At 43.5% G+C, this 17,892-nt stretch overlaps 2 protein-coding genes across 3 annotated transcripts in view; one reads left to right on the top strand and one right to left on the bottom strand.

Moving 5' to 3' along the window:
• Galnt7 (polypeptide N-acetylgalactosaminyltransferase 7) overlaps window positions 1-2,927 on the top strand; it is a 123,191-nt gene extending 120,264 nt beyond the window's left edge. For both annotated transcript variants that reach the window (XM_041673672.1, XM_041673673.1), the window contains exon 12: window positions 563-2,927. In XM_041673672.1, coding sequence (XP_041529606.1) covers window positions 563-700 — 138 coding nt within the window. In that variant the 3' untranslated portion in view covers window positions 701-2,927. The remainder of the gene's footprint in view (window positions 1-562) is intronic.
• An 8,502-nt stretch (window positions 2,928-11,429) lies between these two features.
• Hmgb2 (high mobility group box 2) lies at window positions 11,430-14,153 on the bottom strand. Its single transcript, XM_041673767.1, has 5 exons — window positions 13,999-14,153; window positions 13,218-13,391; window positions 12,681-12,826; window positions 12,428-12,602; window positions 11,430-11,958 (listed from the first exon to the last, which is right to left on the bottom strand). The coding sequence occupies exons 2-5, from the start codon at window positions 13,365-13,367 to the stop codon at window positions 11,800-11,802; spliced, it is 630 nt and encodes a 209-aa protein (XP_041529701.1). The 5' UTR covers window positions 13,368-13,391; window positions 13,999-14,153; the 3' UTR covers window positions 11,430-11,799.
• Between the last annotated feature and the right edge of the window lie 3,739 nt (window positions 14,154-17,892).

The raw sequence follows: 17,892 nt of genomic DNA, 5'->3' as shown, positions 1-17,892 counted from the left end.
TTGAATGCTTTCACCGTGGCTTTTGTCCCAATGGAGCAATGTCAGTACAGCGCAAAGGAATCAGTTCTTTTGCATTTTTAAGCATGAGTTTGGCTGAACCCACCCATTCTTGGGTAGTCTGAGGACCTTTCTTTGAAAAGCTATGAGCTGAACGGAAGGGATAGGCAGCATACGATGAAAACTGGATTAGAGCAGGGGAGATAGGAGTTAAAAAACGTAAGCCAGAGACGCACAGTATTAGCCATGGAGAACTGATACATGAATGAATGAGAGAGAAGCATACAGTTTCCTTAGGACTGGAGAGATGGGATTGTCTTTAGCCAGAATAAGAACCAAAGACAAAGGTTTGAAGGGCCGGAACTTCAATTTATGTGTATTGAATTTGGCGTACCAGCAGTATGTAGTGACAGAATAAAAGGAAGGGCTAAGAAAACTGACATTCAAGGTCTAATGCAAGCTGGTCCAGTATGCTTGCACTGCCTTCTGAGAAAGCCCAGTAATGCTTCCGATGTCAGGATCTCTGAGTCCGCATTTCTAACCTTTCCCTCCCCGTGTTTTCCAGAGCCTGCACAGGTTTACTCACGTCCCTTCAGGAAAGTGCTTAGATCGCTCAGAGGTCCTGCATCAAGTGTTCATCGCCAGCTGTGACTCCAGTAAGACGACCCAGAAGTGGGAAATGAACAACATTCACAGTATTTAAAAACGAAGAAAAAAAAACAACACTCTACCTACTGACAAGTACATTTATGGAGGACTGAAAACCGCCTGGAACCTGCTGCAACCATTATTATTAATTCTGTACAGCTCCAAACATGGAACCTCTGATCAGCTCGAAGGACGTTGATAAACTGTGATTTTTACATTAACATTATCATCTGCAGTTACTGTTTACAAAACTGCTTTTACCTTAAACTCTGTAGATGTTTACATCGTTTTTCTTTTTTTTTAAGATGACGTTGGTAATTTGTGCCTTTAACTCAGTTTTCAGAACAGAGTTAAAGCATATGTTGTCTTCTTTGGGAATACACTCAGGGGTCTGAAAGGCAGTTTGGTTTTTGTTGTTGTTGTTGTTGTTGTTGTTGTTAACACACTTGAAGAAAAGCTACGGTTGAAGTAACCAGACTCTGCTATTTGACTTGGTGGTTATCAACCTGCTGTCTTTATTTAATTATACATCTTTCTGAAGCACTGCCCCAGGTCGTTAGCCATGGTGGCCTTCCTTCAGTCATGCTGCTTGTTTGAAAGGTGAATTTCAACACATTTAGTGCCTCTTTCATTTCTCAGTATATTTTTTGAGAGCTTATAGTGAAATTGATTTGATGGTAACAATGGATGAAATGTCACCTGTGTGGGGATACTTCTGCCACTCAGAAATGAGTTTCTGGGCTGCCATTGACTATGAAGTTGAATGACGTATGGCTGGAAGAAGAATGACAGTGGGGACCAGCTCAAGGCCATCCCATTGGGCCTGAAGATGCTGCGGCAGACTCCCCTGTCTGCTGGTATTCTCGATGCCCTCTGCTCACACCAACTTCTAGGCTAGCAAAGGGATCTTCCTACTAAAAAGAACCATTGCCCATCTATATTTTGCATCTACATTCCCCAAGATCTGTCACTATAGAAAACTAGAAATAATTCTCAGTTTGAAACTTGAAAAGAAGGCTGGGGGGCAGGAATACAACACAATAGTCGAGTGTGAACAACGTAAGGGTGGTTCTGAGCTAAGAATTCCCAAGCCCTTGTTAGATACAAAGCCTTAGAAAACTGCAGTACAGCCCAAGCTGTGAAACCAGGATGAGCGGACACGTGTCTTCATCCAAATGAAATGCCATGCACATTGTTTTTTAATTTAAGACAGCACCTAAGAACACAGATCAGCAAACGTGAACTGCGTTCTGTTACCTTAGGTGTTAATTTCTATTTTAGGAAATGTATTTTCTTTTAGTATATGTCAGTGCAAACATTTAATTTGAACATTAAGACAATACCTACTTTAAGAGAACCGAATGTTGCAAATTTTAATTTCTAAGAAGTCTACTCTTACCCAAAAAGATAAAAATGCCTACATTGAGTGCCAAAAAAGGAAAGCAATGTGATTAGATGGGACAAGTAAACTAAGCATGTTTGATCTTGTAATCATTACAATGAGAGAATTCACAAACTACTGCCAAAAGCAAATATTTTTAATTAAAGCTTAAAAAAGAAAAAAAAATGCTAACATTTATTTAGAAAAAAAATCTACAACTTTCTTCCCCAACCTTAGTTCTTCAGTTTGGACAATAAAACTTACACATCCCAAACGGTTTATTTGTAATTTTGAGTTGTCAGTTTGTATTTTGCTACTGATCTGTGATCCACTATTTAAACTTTCATCTCTAGGGATATTTAAAAAGAAAGGCATTTATATGCTCATATAATTGCAAGTAAATCAACTATAAAAAGGAAAGCAAGCGAACTGGTAATAACTTGTGTTTGAAATCACCACTATTTCCCATGTTGAATATAGTAACCTTGTATCTATGCATAGGCTAAGAAAGGTGGCACACGTACTGTGCATGTCATTTTCCGGGCAAATTAAATTGTTTTTAGTACAATTTGTTAGGATACTGTACGAACATGATTCTATATATTGAAATCAGAAACCTTACCACACGTGAAAACATCAGAAGCTGCCGCCATAATGACTGTTTTGTACTTTAGGCTGCTTTGAAAATAATCCCCATATCCTTGCTTTGTAAGTTGATGATATCACTATGCATTTCTACACATTTTATAAATTTGATTTATGCAGATTTTGATACACTGTATGTTTCTGTAGAAATTGTACAAATACTCAAAATTTTATTAGGGTAAACTTGAGAAGCTTATGTATATCTTAATTCTGGGTTGCTTGTTTTTTAGGTGAGAAAAAATAAAATGTATTTTAATCCATAGCTTTTCAGCGCTTGTAATCATTTCTATACATGACTGCACACTTAAAAATTTACTCGGAGCCGAGCGGTGGTGGCGCACGCCTTTAATCCCAGCACTCGGGAGGCAGAGGCAGGCGGATCTCTGTGAGTTCGAGGCCAGCCTGGTCTACAAGAGCTAGTTCCAGGATAGGCACCAAAAAGCTACAGAGACACCCTGTCTCGAAAATCAAAAAAAAAAAAAAAAATTTACTCGGGCTTTTTATTTACAGAATATAGCTGAAATAATACAAATTATGGTTATTAGATGAATGGGTGCCTGAGTGTTGTTTAGAATTCTGCTGTTTGTGAAAGATGCCTACCTATAGAAACATGAAGGTTCTTTTTACAGCCTTTCGGGTTGCTGATCTCTAACACTCTGGTAAGTCACTTAGCTAATGATAAACAATCTCAGGAATGAGCATCTTTCTTGGTAGTACCTACTATTATGAAATTGCCAATTGACATCAAAAGTATTTTTAAATCAAAAACAACACATCGGGCTGGAGAGATGGCTCGGAGGTTAAGAGTGTTGCCTGCCCTTCCAAAGGTCCCGAGTTCAATTCCCAGCAACCACATGGTGGCTCACAACCATCTGTAATGGGGTCTGGTGCCCTCTTCTGGCCTGCAGACATACACACAGACAAAATATTATATGCATAATAAATAAATATTATTAAAAAAAAAACAAACAGAAGCCAGGAGACTGGAAGTCTATCAAAATAAACCTAGAAATAGTGTGTATGTAGGACTTTGCAAAACAAACCATATCAAAAGATGACGTGGATACAAACACTAAAACTAAGTGCCTGCTTAAAACTGTCTCACAGAAGCTGGGCGGTGGTATCGCACGCCTTTAATCCCAGCACTCGGGAGGCAGAGGCAGGCGGATCTCTGGGAGTTTGAGGCCAGCCTGGTCTACAAGAGCTAGTTCCAGGACAGGCACCAAAGCTACAGAGAAACCCTGTCTTGGGGGAAAACAAACAAACAAACAAAAAAAAAAAAAAACGGTCTCACAGGGACCCTGGAATATTTTTTTCTGAATCAGAATATGATTGAGAACAGTCCTCATATAAAAGTAGGGCATAAGGGGGCTGGAGAGATGGCTCAGTGGTTAAGAGCATTGCCTGCTCTTCCAAAGGTCCTGAGTTCAATTCCCGGCAACCACATGGTGGCTCACAACCATCTGTAAAGAGGTCTGGTGCCCTCTTCCGGCCTGCAGGCATACACACAGACAGAATATTGTATACATAATAAATAAATAAAATAAATATTTAAAAAAAAAGTAGGGCATAAAACAGGAAAACCCAGAGAAAATCCAGAGACAGCTGACCCGAACACACGGGAGCACATGAACTCTGGGCCAACTGCTAGGGAGTCTGCATGAGACCTGCATGTGTGTGACAGTTGTGTAGATTGGTGTGTTTGTGGGGCTCCTAGCAGGAGGATCAGAACCTGTTCCCTGGAGTTTTGGGGAACCGATTCCCCATGCTAGGTGGTCTAGCTCAGCCTTGATGGGGGAAGGAGCTTGGTCCTGCCTCAGCTTGATGTGCCATACTTTGTTGACTCCCACAGGAGGCCTGCCCCTTTCTGAATAGAGACAAGGAGGTGGGGAATGGGTGGATGGCAGGCAGGAGACTGGAATGGGAGGAGAATAGGGTGGAGAAACTGATCAGTACATAAATTAAATTTTTTTAATTACTATAAAATAATCATGAACATTGCCAAAATCCTGAAATATGAGGCGTTGCAACCTTCAATACCTCCAAATGTGCAAATTTTGTTAAGGAAAAAATGCTATCATTTAAAAAAAAAAAAGCAGAGCATGGTGGCACATGCCTTTAATCCTGGCATTTAGGAAGCAGAAGCAGGTTTATGTTTGTGTTCTGATCATAGAGGGTTCTGGATCACCCAAGGCTATATACTATCTCAAAAAAACAACACAAACTAAAGGAAATCCACATACAATTCAGTAAAAAAACAAGGCTGTATCTGGCCATCAGATACCTAGATGGGCCAAAGTTTGGATACATGAAGATGATTCCACATGGAAGCATCTTTAAAAATATTTGGCAGGCCAGGCGGCGGTGGTGGCGCACGCCTTTAATTCCAGCATTTGGGAGGCAGAGGCAGGCGGATCTCTGAGTTTGAGGCCAGCCTGATATACAAGAGCTAGCTACAAAGCTACAAAGAGAAACCCTGTCTCAAAAAAACAAAACAAAACAAAAAAATTGTTTTATAATTCTTTAAGGTTTTGAATGGCTCATAGCTGAGTTAGATTTAGGCCTCCCTTTGAGCAGCGCTGCAGCAGAGAGCTTCTTTTTCAGGGGATGTTACAATCTGCTGGACTAAATGGTAATATAGCACAGTGGGGTCCAGTGTTTATTCATTTGAACTCCCACTACAGATCACCTTGTATGAGGGATCTAAACACTGTAGCACAGCTTTCTCATTTACAGATCTTGCTTTTCAGGGTTATTAGGATTAAATGAATTAATGTGACTGAAGTTCTTATATAAAGTTCTGATTTTCAGACTACAGTGTAGACCCCAATAAAGGCAATGTGTGAATGGAGGTATTTATTTTTCTCATTATGACCCATACTTTACCCCCCCCCCCATAAAACTTATAGTAGAAAATTTGATGCAGTGATTGGTAGAGCATTTAACCGGCTATCCCTAAACAATCTTAAAAATAACAAAATACACTGTGGTCAAGAACTCCACAGCAGGCAAAGCACGCTGTACTTAAGAGACAATGGGGCTGGAGAGAGATGGCTCAGCAGTTCACTGGCTACTCTCCAGAGGACACAGGTTCAATTCCCAGCACCCACAAGGCAGCTCACAGCTGTATAGACTCCAGCTCCAGGGGATCTGGTAGCACCACACGTACAGGTAAAATACCAATGCACATAAAAAATTTAAAATTAAAAAAAAAGAAATGAGGTGAACCCCACCCATGTTTCCCATGTCTGTCTACCTGAGAGAGGAAGAACAGCAAACAAGTTTCTGCTGAGCAGAAACAGTGGGAGTTGGCCATTGCAGAATGAAAAAGAAGCCTAAATGCCTATTGGTAGAATGAGGAAATATAACATAATGTTTTGTTGTTTTGGGGTTTTTGAGACAAAGTCTCACTACACAGCTCTGGCTGTCCTAGAAGACACCATGTAGACCAGGCTGGCCTCCAACTATTCTGAGATGCCCCTGCTTCTCTGCCTCCCATGTGCTGGGATTAAGGGTGTACACCACTATACCCAGCTGATATAATCATATAATGTAATGTTATACAATGAAAAGCATGAACAAACTCAGTCATAAGTTCTAGTGATACAGTCTTAAGTGAGAAGGGCAAATCCTAAGGGACTTTATTCAGCACTTTTTATAAATATCAAAAATAACTAAGATATACAGCAAGTTGCACACATATAAAGTTAAATCAATCATTTGTCCATGTTGAGTTTCCTGTTGGAGTTTATAAGATTGGCCTCAAACTTGCTATGAATAGTACATGACTGAACTGATTCCACATGCTCCAGTGGCCCAAGGGCTAGGATTCTAAGGGTGTACAACCACACCCAGTTTAAATTTTACCAAGAGGCTACATGCCTTGTCTGCTCTTAATGAAACCAGTAAAGAACAGAGTTGTTGCCAAATCTAAGCTCCTCGCTATCACTTAATCTCTTTTAGTCTCGGTTTTATATAAATTTTTGTTAGTTTCTTGTTTTGTATATAAGTCACCTCTTTTTTGGTAATGTGGAAGATCAAAGAATGCATAAGGAATTGATGAATGATTATTATGTCTGAACTAGAAAGTAACTACAGGCTTGGCACGCCGGTACACAGCTTGAACACTATCAGCAGGCAATCTCCTGCTGGTCTAGTGCTCAGGCCAGCCGGAGCTACATATAGACACACTTAGTGAAGAAAGGAGACTAGACAGGTGATAGGGCCATTCCCAGTTGTAAAATCTGATGAATTGGTTTGAAATTCAGTACTACTGAGCACCTGATTCCTTTACAATTTTTCCTAATTATTTTATTAGTTTATGTATATATGTTTTCCGTTTTCCCTGTATGTATGTCTATACACTAGATACATTCCTGATACCCAAGGAAGTCAGGACTAGTACTAGAGTTACAGATGGCTGTGAGTCACCATGCGGGTGCTGGGAATTGAACCCCGGTCCTCGACAAGAGCAGCCAGTGCTCTTAAAGAGCTGAGCCATCTCTCCAGCCCAATTTTCACTTTTTTTTTTTTTGCATATTTATTGAGCTCTACATTTTTCTCTGCTCCCCTCCTTGCCTCTCCTTTCCCTGCTTCAATCCTCCACCAAGGTCCCTATGCTCCCAATTTTCTCAGGAGAGCTCAATTTTCACTTTTAAAGTGAACATTCTAATTGTGCTAGTCTACAGATGTCGTAACAGGAAGAATGAAGTTTACCAAGAGGTGATCAAGGCCCAGGAGGATAGTGAGGTTCAGTGAACCCCCAGAAAATGTCTTTTACCTTTGCTGCACCGTAAGAACCACCACAGAAGTGACAAACTGGTGAGCCTTGGATAGGACCTTATCTATGGCTGTTTTCTTTAACCCGAAAATGTGGATTGCTAATATTTAATTCAGATTTCAGTTTTTAAAAACTTTTTACTTGAGAATGTATGTGGGAGATCTATGAATTCTTTACCATTTCTACCCAAGACAGTTAAAAATAGTACCCTCCCAGCCAGGCAATGGTGGCGCACGCCTTTAATCCCAGCACTCGGGAGGCAGAGGCAGGCGGATCTCTGTGAGTTCGAGACCAGCCTGGTCTACAAGAGCTAGTTCCAGGACAGGCTCCAAAGCTATAGAGAAACCCTGTCTCGAAAAACCAAAAAAAAAAAAAAAATAGTACCCTCCCATTTATCCTAACATTCATATTTACAGATAGGCACAGAACATTTTCAGTCAGATACAGCAATACGAAGGCAGTTAGTGTACAGGCCTTCTTCACACCTCATGACTTCTGGCCCTTTCCCCTACCTAGTTTCAACACCTCTTCCCATCAACCAACAAACCTCTTAAAATGGTTCTCTCTACTGGGAATCATGGAAAACTAATCTAAAACTAGCTCATTTCTCGAAGTATTCCCACTTTTAAAAATAAATTTTATGAAATGCTCTGACAGTTCCTTACCTTTTTTAAGAGTATAAAACAATTTCAATATCTCAGAAGCTAGCAAACTTTTATACAATATAAAGTAACTTCACCCTTATCTCCACCGCTTCTCCCCCCCCCCCCCCCCCAATACCTGAATGTCTACTCACAGGGACCACAGAAAACTTAGTTTAAATTCAACACTAAAAGAACAAAGTCTTGATAAAATTACAACTGCTACCTGGTCCTCTCTTACATGCAGAATCTTGTGAGTCTAAGACACAAAAATAGCAAGGGCATTAGGAGGTGAGGAAGATACATTGAGAGTAAGAATAACAGAATCCATGTGACATTAAAGTTTAAGGGGAATTAAAATAAGCAAAAACAAAAGGTAGATAGGGACCTTTTGTTTGGTCCCTATGGGATGACAATATGCAGACTAAATAAAAACAAATGTGAAACAAATGAAGTTTTCATACGAAAACCCATTGCTTTTATTCTCCCTTAAAATTAGTGTCCCCATGAGTTGTGGCAGGGATTCCTGGGTCTAGTACTTTATGTTCCTTTGCTTTTTTCCCTTTGCTATGCCAAGATATAAGACTTTTGTTAGGTGTGGTGACACACACCTTTAACCCTTTTAATCGGAAGGTAGAGGCGTATAGATCTGTCAATTTGACACCAATCTGGTCTATAAAGTGAGTTCCAGGATAACTAGGATTGTTATACAAGGAAACCCTGTCTCAAAAAACAAATATATGTATGTGTGTGTGTGTTTTGCAAAACATTTCATGGCATATGAAGTAATGGGAAGTCAGATTTTCTTTTGTCCAAGATGAGGTTTCTGTTGTCCTGGAACTTGCTATGTACAACAGGATGGCCTCAACCCGAAATCCACCCTCCTCTGCTCAGGATTAAAGGCAGGTGCCACCAGGCCCAGCTGGGAAGTCATATTCAAGGTGTATTTATTTACTACTTACAGTAATAATCTTAGAAATATTTTTTTGGGCCAGGCGGTGGTGGCGCACGCCTTTAATCCCAGCACTCGGGAGGCAGAGGCAGGCGGATCTCTATGAGTTCGAGGCCAGCCTGGTCTATAAGAGCTAGTTCCAGGACAGGAACCAAAAAGCTACGGAGAAACCCTGTCTCGAAAATCCAAAAAAAATATATATATTTTTTTGGTCTGTGTGATGGCACAGCAGGTAAAGGTGCTTATTGTCAACCAAGTTTGACAGGTGGAGTTCGGTCCTACATGGTAGAAAGGAAACCAACTCCTACAAATTGTGGGTATTTATACCTGTGCCCCACATACATGCCTGAGTATACACACAATGTCGGAGTGGTCATGACAAATGGAGGTCAGAAACAACTTTCTCAGCATTCTGAGAACTGAACTCAGACTAGGCTTGGGCAGCAAGTATTATTTAACTATTGAACAATCAATCTCCCCAGCCTTCATTTTTTTTTTTAACAAACCAAAAAACAATTGCTTTTGGTCTTTGACTGAGATAGGTTTCAAGAGTTATACATTTGACCATAGTCAAATAAACCTGTGCATTTAAAAAATGTCAGGGTTGAGAGATGGCTCAGAGGTTTTAAGCACTGTCTTCTCTTTTAGAAGTCCTGAGTTCAGTTCCCAGCAACGATATGGTGCTTAACAACCATCTGAGATCTGGTATCATCTTCTAGTGTACAAGGTATACATACAGGCAGAATAATGCATAATCTTAAAAACTGAACATTTAAAGATGTCAAACGAAAACCTGTATATATATATATATATATACACACACACACACACACACACACCAAGTGCCACTTCCCCAATACACAATTTCTTCACAAAAACCTAAAAGACAAAACATCACAGCAAACACCCTAACGTATAAAAAATTATTTTGGAAAATATGACACATGTGAGATACAAGAATAACAGACTATGAAACGTGGGAAGTATTACATTGATGAACAGAACAAGCACCGCAAAACTGTTGAGGCATATACTGCTGTACTACTTAGAGCAGTTTTGCCAGGCTTGAGTTAAAGCTCAAGAGCAGTTTCTAACAAAGTACAGGTATGGAAGAAAACACCAAAAAAACCTTAAATGATGCCACTGAAATTAGTTCAGGGCTACAGCACTTGCCTAGCATGCATAAGGCCCTGGCTTCCATCTCCAGCACTGCCAAAAACAAAAATAAAGTTTGAATTATTCTAAGTAGCAAATTCTAGCCCAGCTATTCCTTAAAGAATATTTTTCACACATAAAAATAGTCATGGCAATATATGTATTTCCCCCCCGAGACAGAGTTTCTCTGTAGCTTTGGAACCTGTCCTGGAACTGGAACCAGCTCTTGTAGAGCAGGCTGGCCTTGAACTCAGATATCCGCCTCCCTCTGCCTCCCCAGTGCTGGAATTAAAGGCATGCACTACCACAACAGGGTTCACAGCAAAGTTCTTTAAGTAGCATAAGGGAGTTACAATGATAGCGAAAGCAGCACTTGTCAAGAGGGAAAAATTTTAAGGAACTAGTTAAAAAATTATAACCTGTTCAATGGAGTATGCAGATATTTAAAAAATCCAGTAACTGCTTTAGGAATTTACTTGTATAATACCAATACACACAGATTATGCTCCCATTGATTGTTGCTAGGATTTAGTCTGGAGAACCCAAAACGGAAAGAGATGTACTATGCTTATTATTACCTTTGTACCACAGAAGCACTTACTTTCTTTGCAGGCTTTCTCCGGACACACAAGCCAGGGTAGGCCTTAACTTCCACTCCTCGTGCCTCTACCTTCCAACACTGGGACTAATTACATAATCTGCCACCACCCAGCCTGGCAGACCTACATGTTTACACACTTGAAAGTAGTAGCTGGTCCAGAATGGAGCCTACTCCCTATCCTCATTCAAATCATCTCATAATTTACTTTCAGGACTAAGTTTTGGGTACAATGAGCTAACACCAGATCTATCCACCTCAAATCTGTATTAACATTCAGTAAACCAAGATAACTAAAATCCCACACCTCCATATCTAGTACATTATCCAAAACATTTTAGTATACTAAAAGACTTAACACCTGAAAAGACCAACACACACCACCCCTCCATTTGAATGGAAATTTAGACTTGTAATTAACACAATAGAACAGTTTGAAAGTCTTATTATGTCCCTAATACTAAGTTTTAACCTTTTGCTAATAACTATGCCCTAATTTAATGGTCATATAAATTGACCCTTCTCTCCAAACAAAACTAATAAATCAGCAAAAAAAAAAAAAGAACACAAAACTGGAAAATGACTGACATGGCCCCAATCTGCGCTTAAGGGAAAATTAAACACAATGCAAGTAATATACATTATTTTATTACAAATTTAAAAAAAAATAACAAGAGAAAATGCAACATCCTAAAAAAAAATTACTGGCAATACAAATTCCTATGTATGTTTGCTGTGCTACCATAAGAAATTAAAGAAACCATTAAATATTTAGGAACATTCAACATCAAAAGCTTTAACTCTAACTGTATGTTGTAGCCCCCCAAAAAGCTACAAACTCCTTTTTTAAAAAAGTATTTTCTCTACAAAGAATCTCATCAGCTATACAAAAATCTGTACAGTTTTTATACTGAAGCTAATGTTGAGCTGCACGTGAATTTCACATTCTTAGCAAAATAAGTTGCCTGAGCACATACACTCCACACATTTTAGGACAGCCATTTATTCTTCATCCTCATCTTCTTCCTCATCATCTTCATCTTCTTCCTCCTCCTCCTCTTCCTCATCTTCTGGTTCATTCTTCTTCTTTGAGCCTGTTGGCCTACCAGGACCCTTCTTTCCTACTTCACTTTTGCCCTTGGCACGGTATGCAGCAATATCCTGAAATATAGTCAAAGTAAGATCAGCATCCGGTATCATTGCTCAATGTGAAAAACCACTTAAATGTAAACAACCTAAAATTGACCAATAACCTTATGAGCTAGGATTCAGACTACCACAGGTTTGAGATCATTTGTTCCATTTAGGCTTCAGAAATCAAATCAGATAAAGTCATGGGATCTACCTTAGATCAGTGTTAGTGCTTCTACGACACCCCTCCCCACCTTACAGCTTTAGACACAACTACCTAAAACACAGTTGGCACTTCTTCCAGATTTACGTAACTTTGCGTGTATAGGCAGAATTTCCGAGGGCTACAAACACTAAATCAAAAGAAAGTTTATCTCCCTCTTAGAGCTGGTTTCCTTAGGCCTTTTCAAAAGCTGACAACCGATTATATAAATCTCCCAGTTTCTACAGCTCACATGTATATGCAAATATGTTTTTAAAAGGTAAAATGGCGCCATACCTTTTCATATTTCTCCTTTAGTTTAGCTGCCTTCTGCTCATAGGGTTGTTTATCTTTGGCAGACTGTTCAGACCACATCTCACCCAATTTTTTTGCAGTATCTCCAATAGACAGGCCTGGGTGTTCACTTTTGATCTTTGGGCGATGTTCAGAGCAAAACAGGAAGAAGGCAGACCTGAAAGGAAGCAATAGAGTTAACAAATGGGGGGGGGGGGAAGGAAAGAGGCGGTTTGGCTAATTGAAATCAACTTACGGTGGTCTCTTTGGAGCATTAGGATCCTTTTTCTTTCCTTTCTTATCACCTTTGGGAGGAACGTAATTCTTCATCTCCCTGTCATAGCGAGCTTTGTCGCTCTTGGCCAAATCTTCGAACTTCGATTTTTCCTTTGCAGACATGGTCTACAGGGGAGGGGAGAACACCGAGTCAATTTTTAAGCTCTTAGTCGTACATAGAAATAATAAGTTTTAAGCTCTCAGCCGTCCCAAATAAATAAATAATAAAAAGCAAACGAGTAGACCAGCAAGATTTTTAAGCTCTTGGCCGTCCCAATAAATAACACGAGTAAACGGCCAAATCCTTAAGCTCTCAGCCGTCCCAATCCACAAAGTTTCATCAACAGGGCTGCGCTCCGAGCGTCTTTAAAGTCCCCCTCCTGTCTCCAGCTCTATCGAAAACACTTATTTTCCCCAGGTCACCAGACTGGGCCAAACCCAAGCTTCCTGGTCCACCCGTCGCTGGAGGGGCCCCGCCAAAAGCACCCCGGGACCCCACCCCGCCCTGCTCCCCCACCTTCCATCTCTCGGAGCACTTCTTGGAGAACTCGGCGAAGTTGACCGACGAGTCGGGGTGCTTCTTCTTGTGCTCCTCGCGGCACGTCTGCACGAAGAAGGCGTACGAGGACATCTTGCCCCGCGGCTTGTTGGGGTCTCCCTTGCCCATCGCTGACGGTGGCGCGGCGTCTACCTGCCGGAGGGGGGAGACAGCCGTGTCGCCGCGGCCGGCGGGGGGGGATGGGAGAGTGGGGGTGGCGCGGGTCGTGGGATTTGGGGGGTGGGGGAACGACGCGGTTCCCGCGGGATGGGAAGCGGGGAGAACGGCACGGTTCGTGGGATGGGGGACGGGGGACGACGCGGCCCGCGGGGGTTGGCGAGGAGGGGGGGGGGGGGGGCAGCGCTCCGCTTCCCGCCCAAACCCGAGCCTCCGCGCCCCTCCTCCCCGCGCGCGGCGGCCCGGCCCACCTCACCGCGGTCCCGTTCGCCTCAGCGACTCTTGCCCGAGGCCGAGAAGCCGCCGTCCGCGCGCCCTCCGGACGGAAAGCCCCGCGCCTTCCGTGCCGCGGGCCTCACGCTCAACTCGTCAGGAAAACTTCCAAGTCAAAAACTAAACGGCGCGCGGTCGGGCCCACGGGCTTCCCCGCCCGGCCCCCGCGGCCCCGGCTCCGGCCCTCACCCGAAAGCCGGTCCGCCCGGCTGGGCCCCTCCTGAAGCCGCCCGGCCGAGGCCCGGCCCAGGTCGCCCCCTTCGCCGCCAGGCCCGGGCCGCCGAGCCCGAGGCTCTCGGCCGACTCTTACCTGGCGCGAGCGCGTCCCTCCGAGGCCGACACGAACACTTCCTTCCCCAAGCTCCGGCGAGAACTGGCTCCTCACGACCCAAGCCGCAGCCTCTTGTTTTGCAGACTTCTCCGCGCCACGGCAGCTTGACGAGATCCGTCGCCGGCCACGCCCCCTCGGCTCCGATTGGCTGTGGGGATGATTCAAACCTGGGGAGTCCCCGCCCTCCCACGGGAAGGGCTTCTGATTGGTCGGCACCCGAGCAGGCCCGCCCCTCCGGCCCCGACCTAGCAGGTTCGGTGGGTCTCCCAGGTCGTTAACTCCCAGACCCGTTGGAACCGGTCTGGGGAGGAATGTACTGCTCGACCCTGATTGGCGGCAGGAAAAGCGTTTGAAAAATGGCGGGCCGGACGCCGATTGGCTGAGACCGTAAACAGGGGTGTGGCTATCTCCGGCTCTGCCCCGCCAGATTTAAAACTACGCGGGGGCGGCTCGCACGAGCTTCAGATGTTAAAGATGGCGGCTGCTCCCGCGGGCCCGGGAGTGACTGGAGTCGCCGCCCGCAGCCCCGGTGTGCTGTGCCTGTCGTCCCAGCCGGGCCCGCGCCGCGGCCGCCTGGGGGCTCGGCTATGAGTTCACAATAAACAAACGGGGTGACGGTTGGGGGCGTGCGGCGCGGGGCCCGAGCGTGGCCGGCGGGGAGCCCGGGGCCGAGCCCGCGTCCCACCGGGGGCTTCCTCCCTCCCTCCGCCCCGGCTCCGGCTCGGCCCTCCTCAGCGGACCCACCTAACACGGGGTTCGGGATCGCGGCCCGGAGCCCCCAAGCCCACTGCCCTCACCTGGCCCAGGACGGCGCCCGAGGAGGGGTTCCGCCCACGCGTGCCAGTCCGCCCTGTGTTTTGGACGCTAAACGCTCGCCTATTGGTCCATGTGTAACACCGCTCTTTTCGCGGATTTTAATTTTTTTTTTTTCTTTTTGCCCCGGCAGCTTTGCTTGCACTCGCGGGGCTGTCCTCCCGCTTGGTTCGTATATGGTGGTCACTCTCGGTAGTGCTGCAGGACCAGCGCTTGTTTACCTTCTCAGTTAAAAATTAGACTCGAAAGCTGCGCTGTCCTTGCAAATGGGTGATGGTTGAGCCTTGCGAGTATACTAAACGGTGCTCACAGCGGTGGTTTTCATGTTTTTACCGCGATGAACATAGGTGCCAGTTCCAAGGGAGGGGTGTGTTTAAAAGGATCCTTTATTTGTTTGGTTTTGGGTTTTTGTTGTTTGCTTTTGACTTTTTTAAGACAGGGCTTCCCGGTGTACCCCTCCCTGCCTGTCCTGGAAGTCCCTACATAGACCCGACTGGCCTCGAACTCGAGATCTGCCTGCCGCTGCTTCCCTAGTGCTTGGAATCAAAGGCATGCACCACCGCGCCTGGTTCAGGTTCCAGAAAGCTTTACAAATTTTTGTATCAGCTGGGCGATGGTGGCGCATGCTTTTAACCACAGCACTTGGGCGGCAAAGGCAGGAGGATCTCTGTGAGTTCGAGGCCAGCCTGGTCTACAGGAACTACTTTCAGGACAGGCTCCTAAGCTATAGAGAAAAGAAACCCTGTCTCGAAAAACACACACAACACACAAATTTACCTTAACCAAACCTAAGTATATTATTCAAGTATCAACGTGAGATCACTGATGTTACACTTTTAGATCGTGTTTTTAAATTTTATATGATTCTCTAAAGAGAATCGGTAGAATGAATCCATATATAGGGGACTTATTAGAATACTAATAATAAACAGGCTGTGATCCAATTAGTCTAACGATCTACCAATGGAAGTTTCAAGAAACAAGACGTTGTTCAGTTCACGAGGCTGGATGTCTCTGCTGCTCTTCAGTATCTACAGAATCCTGAAGTAGGCCAGTGAAAAGACTTGCTAAGGAGAGCTAGAGCAAGCAGGCAGAGAGCATGTTCCCTTCTTTCTAGTCCTGTAGATAGGCTGCCAGCAGAAGGCGTGGCCTGGACTAAAGGTGGATCTTTACACCTGATGTTTAAAAGTGGGGTCTTCCCACTTAAGATGATTTAATTAAGAAAAAAGTCCCACAGGTGTACTTGGAGTTTAATTTCAGATGTGGTCAAGTTGACAACCAAGAATAGCCGTCACATGTGGCTCAGTATTTCTTTTAAAGGCCTACTGTGTCATGAGATATTGTACTTATATAAAAGTTGGGCATTTATTCAAGAAATGTTGGTTATGTCAACCATTCAGTTTAACTGTGGTCTTTGCTCTCAGAAAATTTAGTGTAGAGAGACAAAAATAAGAAACAGTACACTGTGGCAAAATTGGCTCAAGAACACAATCACCTTAACAATGAAGGTGTAAGGAAAGAATACTGTCAGAGTAGTTGTGTAGACAGTGTTAAGTAGAGGAAGGGAGGGGCTAAGGAAGAAGGAACTTCGGGAGAGCAAATACAAATACAGTAATCCAGGATCTTAAGTCAGGAGCAAGGATGCTGAACTGCAGCTTGCAAAGAAATCCAGTCTTCACCCTTTAGGCAAGGGAATCACTAGAAACTGAGAAAGGGTACAAATGGATTTTTTTTCATGGAGTCAGCCGCATCAATGGCGTGTCATAATAAGGTCACAGGATTTAGAAGTTGGTTCACCATGTTCATTCTTTCCTGTGACTGCAACGGGTGATGGTAAAAGATGAGTCACTTATTTACATACACAACCTCTCATTAACCAGTCTTTTCATGTCTGCTTGTGGTTAGGTCACTGATTTTGAGGCTGAACTGCAAATCCGTGATTATAATTTATAACAAAAATGTTTCCAGCTGTGCTGGCACAAGTCTTTAATCCCAGCACTTGGGAAGCAGAGGCAGGCAGAACTCTAAACTTAGCTTGTCTACAAATCAAGTTCCAGGACAGCCAGGCCTATGCAGAGAGACCCTGTCTCAAAAAGCAAAGCTATAACAGGTGGTGGTGGCGCATGCCTTTAATCCTAGCACGTGGGTGGCAGAGGGAGGCAGATCTCAGTGACTCTAAGGCCAGCCTGGTCTACAAAGCCAGTTCCAGGACAACCAGGGCTACACACAGAGAAATCCTGCCTCAAAAGACAAAAAAAAAAAAAAAAAAAAAAAAAAAAAAAAACTCAAAAAATAAAAATATTGACAAATAGAAATTCCAAGATGCATTTGTCAACAAGTCCACTTAGGAAAAATTATCCTAGGTCCCCAAGAGGGGAAAAAACCCCACAAGGGTAATTATTATGAACATCTTTATTTTTTAAACATGGGGGTCTATGTGTATAGGTGTTCACATATGTGGAGGTATACATGAATGTGGAGGACAGAGTCTTCCTTGATTGCTCTCCACCTCATTCTTCGGGCAGTATCTTCATGGAACCCAGAGCTCCCTGCTACAACTAGTCTGCCTAGCCAACTCGCTCTGGATACCCTGGCTCCTCCTTCCAGCCACTGGGATTGTCAAGACCCCCACTCAGCATTTAAGTGTCTTCTGGAGACCCAGAATTGACTGTTTAAAACAACATAAATTATTTCTTTTAGGTTATTTTTTCCCTTTCCCCTGTTTGTCTGTCTGTCTGTCTATCTATCTTTTTTTTTTTTAGCTTTCAGTTTGTGTTTATTAAGCTACTGTTACACATATAGAATTCTATGTTGAGTATATATGATGCTGGATATGAACACAGGGCCACCTGCTACATAAGTGCTTCACCACAGAGCTACACCCCAGCCAACTTCTGCTTTTGCTGTTGTTGTTTTATGTGTATGTTTACCTGCACATATGTACACCATGTGTGTCCCATGGACACCAGAAGGGCCATCCAGTCCTCTGGAATTGAAGTTACAGAAGTTTGCAAGCAGTCACATGGGTGTTGTGAACGGAACCTGGGCCCTCTGCAAGAG

This window comes from Microtus oregoni, unplaced genomic scaffold, assembly GCF_018167655.1.
Source record: "Microtus oregoni isolate MIOR12 unplaced genomic scaffold, Mior012 000024F_ref0000369, whole genome shotgun sequence".
Lineage (NCBI taxonomy): Eukaryota > Metazoa > Chordata > Mammalia > Rodentia > Cricetidae > Microtus > Microtus oregoni.
The sequence above is the reverse complement of the archived record's forward strand: the minus strand, read 5'-3'. Positions and strand labels throughout refer to the sequence as shown.

Coding starts and splice junctions, on each gene's coding strand:
- Hmgb2 (XM_041673767.1), bottom strand. CDS start 13,367: ATGGGCAAGGGAGACCCCAACAAGCCGCGGGGCAAGATGTCCTCGTAC. Junction 12,827..13,217: donor AGTGCTCCGAGAGATGGAAG/GTGGGGGAGCAG, acceptor CCTCCCCTGTAG/ACCATGTCTGCAAAGGAAAA. Junction 12,603..12,680: donor AATGCTCCAAAGAGACCACC/GTAAGTTGATTT, acceptor GCTTCCTTTCAG/GTCTGCCTTCTTCCTGTTTT.